This window comes from Wasmannia auropunctata, unplaced genomic scaffold, assembly GCF_000956235.1.
Source record: "Wasmannia auropunctata unplaced genomic scaffold, wasmannia.A_1.0 LD336106.1, whole genome shotgun sequence".
Classification (NCBI taxonomy): domain Eukaryota; kingdom Metazoa; phylum Arthropoda; class Insecta; order Hymenoptera; family Formicidae; genus Wasmannia; species Wasmannia auropunctata.
This window is the reverse complement of record NW_012026784.1, coordinates 10,068,280-10,071,901: the sequence shown is the minus strand read 5'-3', so window position 1 is coordinate 10,071,901 and position 3,622 is coordinate 10,068,280. Positions and strand designations below refer to the sequence as shown.

At 46.7% G+C, this 3,622-nt stretch overlaps 1 protein-coding gene across 1 annotated transcript in view; it reads left to right on the top strand.

Moving 5' to 3' along the window:
- The first annotated feature begins 277 nt into the window (after nt 1-277).
- LOC105457083 overlaps nt 278-3,622 on the top strand; it is a 5,459-nt gene continuing 2,114 nt past the window's right edge. Inside the window, exons 1-2 of the mRNA XM_011701533.1 lie at nt 278-2,244; nt 2,505-3,618. Coding sequence (XP_011699835.1) covers nt 278-2,244; nt 2,505-3,618 — 3,081 coding nt within the window. The remainder of the gene's footprint in view (nt 2,245-2,504; nt 3,619-3,622) is intronic.

Here is a 3,622-nt window from a genome sequence, read left to right as displayed (position 1 = left end):
TCACATAAGATTACCGAAGTTAGATCTCCCGAAATTCTCGGGGAAATACGACGAATGGTTCCCTTTTTTTGACTCGTTTAATACGTTGATTCACGCGAACACATCGTTAAATAATATTCAAAGGCTACAATATTTAAGAGCCTCTCTCGTCGACGACGCAAGTCGAGTCATAAGCGCGTTAGAAATTTCCGAGGTGAATTACGAAGTCGCGTGGAACTTACTAAAAGAACGTTACGATAATAAACGCGTCATTGTTCAGGCTCACATAAAAGCAATCATGGATTTGCCGCCCATGACAAAAGAAAATGTCATTGATTTGCGAAAGATCACAGATGGCGCGACGAGACACATTCAAGCCCTTCAGGCCCTAAAACGTCCTACATCCTACTGGGACGATCTGCTAATTCACATTTTAAGCCATAAGCTCGACGCGCTTACCTTACGAGAATGGCAGTTATCACTGACGAGTTCCGAGCTGCCTACCTTGAGGCAATTTATCGATTTCATTGCCCTTCGTTGCCAAAATCTTGAAACAAATACTAAGACAAATGCCGACTCTCCAAGGAGCTTCAATACGCGATCGTCGGTTAACGCGAAGCGTCAGTCATCGTGTGTCGCAACAGTAAAGTCAAGGTGTAACTTTTGCAAAGGAGACCATCTCGTATATTATTGTCAGGATTTCTTAGCATTACCGGCCGCACAAAGGTTGTCGGAAATTCGAAAGCTCAAGACGTGCACCAATTGTTTAAGATCTACCGATCACTCTTCAAATAAATGTACATCGGGTAACTGCAAAATTTGCAAGTCAAGGCATAACACTCTACTTCATCTAGCAGCCGCCGCGCCGGCAAAGGCTGCCGCGTCGGGTTCGCAGGACAACACCGCGGCTAGCAGCGGAGAAGCAGGTCCTTCTAACACTCTCGTCACGCATAGCGTAAGCGCTTTCGATAACAAGTGCGTTATGCTCTCAACTGCCCTTGTCTTCGCATACGATTGCAAGGGCGCGCGCAAACCTTGTCGCGTACTATTGGATTCAGGCTCGCAAGCCAATTTTATTTCGAAGCGATTTTCGGACTTGCTCAATCTTAAAACGCGCTCGCTAGATATTTCTATTTCCGGGATAAATAAGACAGCAACGAAATCGCACCAGGCAGCGGAGGTACGTCTGCAATCGCGTACAACTCCCTACAGCTTTTCTGTGGATTGCATCGTCACCGATCACGTGACAGACAAACTTCCCGCCTTCACATTGAGAAGAAGCGCGTTTGAAATTCCTCAAAATCTAAAATTGGCTGATCCACAGTTTCATGTCGCATCAGAAATTGACATGCTGATCGGCGCGGAGCATTTTTGGCATTTGCTTTGTGTCGGGCAAATCAGGGCATCTCCAGCGCATCCGACCTTACACAAAACTCGTCTCGGGTGGGTTTTGGCTGGGCGATTGGGCACTCCGCAGAGCTCACGAAAGACCGTGCAGTCCTTTCACGCGTCGGTAACTAATACTCAGCTGCACAATCAATTGTCTCGCTTTTGGCAACTCGAAGACGTTGCCGAAGCTCAGAATAACTATACCGACGAGGAGACTCAATGCGAACAACATTTTTTGCAGAACATGTCTCGTACTGCACAAGGCAGATTTGTGGTTAAGTTACCATTTAAGAGAAACGAACTCATTAATCTCGGGGATTCCAAGGACATAGCCACAAGGCGTTTTTATAATCTAGAAAGACGTTTCAATCGCGATCTTACATTAAAAAGTCAATACTCTCAATTCATAAATGAATATTCGGCATTAGGCCATATGAAGCTAATCGAGGAGCAACACAATGATTCAGAATCCTTTTACTTGCCTCACCACTGTGTTTTCAAATCCGCGTCGGGCTCCAGCAAGATTCGAGTAGTTTTTGACGCCTCGAGTAAGAGTTCATCCGGTATTTCGCTAAATGACGCGCTCATGGTGGGCCCAACCGTTCAGCAAGATCTGTTTTCAATCTTGTTACGATTTCGTACCTTTCGTTTTGTTCTTGCGGCTGACATCATTAAAATGTATCGGCAAATACAGATACATCCGTCTCAAACACGCTACCAGCGCATTTTGTGGCGGGACGACCCTACCTCCGATATCAGAACATATGAGCTTACTACTGTGACGTACGGTACTTCTTCCGCGTCATACTTAGCGACGAGATGCCTCAAGTGGTTGGCCGAGCAGCATGTTAATGAATTTCCACCGGATCCGCATGCGTTGGCCGGGATTTTTATGTCGATGACTTGCTCACGGGAGCGGACACGATTGAGGAAGCAGCAGCTATCCGCAATCAGACAATTGCATTACTACGCTTAGGGGCTTTTGAACTGAGCAAATGGGCGTCTAATTGCCCGGAGTTATTAACCGGTCTCAGCGACCAAGGTAATAACATTATCAATATCGATGGCGGCCAAGAATCCTCCATATTAGGTGTCCATTGGAACCAGTCTAAAGACACTTTTCATTTCTCATACAGGGCAGACGAAAATCGCGCCGCCACTTCTAAACGAGTTATACTTTCCGAAGTCTCTCGACTTTTCGACCCTCTCGGGCTACTAGGTCCTGTTATCGTCTTGGCCAAGCTAATTCTGCAGGAGCTTTGGCAGTTAGGTATTCATTGGGACGAATCGGTCCCACAAGATCTTCATTCGCGTTGGTCAAGACTCAGATCAGGACTGGCCGACATCAATCAACTCTCTGTTCCGCGATGCGCCAAGCTCAATGCAGATCCGCAATCCATACAGGTCCATGGCTTCTGCGATGCAAGCCAGCGCGCTTACGGAGCGTGCATATACATACGCACCAAGCTCGAAGGCGGCGTATATCACGTGGAATTATTATGCTCGAAATCTCGCGTTGCTCCTCTCAAAACGGTATCGCTGCCTCGTCTCGAGCTTTTAGCGGCATTATTGTTAGCCAGACTGGTTAAGAAAATCAGTACGTCGATCAATTTATCCGAGATGCAAACCTTTTTCTGGTCGGACTCAACGATAGTCTTAAATTGGATAGCCTCGCCTTCCCGAAGATGGTCAACCTTTGTGGCTAACAGAATCGGTGAAATTCAGAGCTTGACTGATCCCTCCGATTGGCGTCACGTCAAGTCATTCAATAATCCCGCTGACATTTTATCGCGTGGTTTAGACCCGCAGGAGCTAGCGAATTCTTCAATGTGGTGGCATGGCCCCTCGTTTCTAGAGCTAAACGATGATCGTTGGCCTAGCTCCGAATTCTCACGCACATTAGAAGGCCTTCCAGAACAAAGGAAATGCTTTTCGGCCGTCGCCGTATTAGATCACCTTATCATCAATGATTTGCTAATTAAACATTCAAATATCAACAAGGCATGTCGTATATTAGCGTATTGCCTAAGATTTTCGAGGGCCCGACGCCCGATCGCACCTAGTACCTTCGTATCTCATCAAGAAATTTCCGTCGCATTACGGATCATGTGCAGGTCGGCGCAGGCTCAAGCCTTTTCCGCGGAACGCAATGCATTGTGCAGGGGCGATGCCATTAGCGCATCTAGTCATATAGCATCTCTATCCCCATTTATAGACAAGGAGGGATTAATTCGAGTAGGCGGTAGATTGGTTA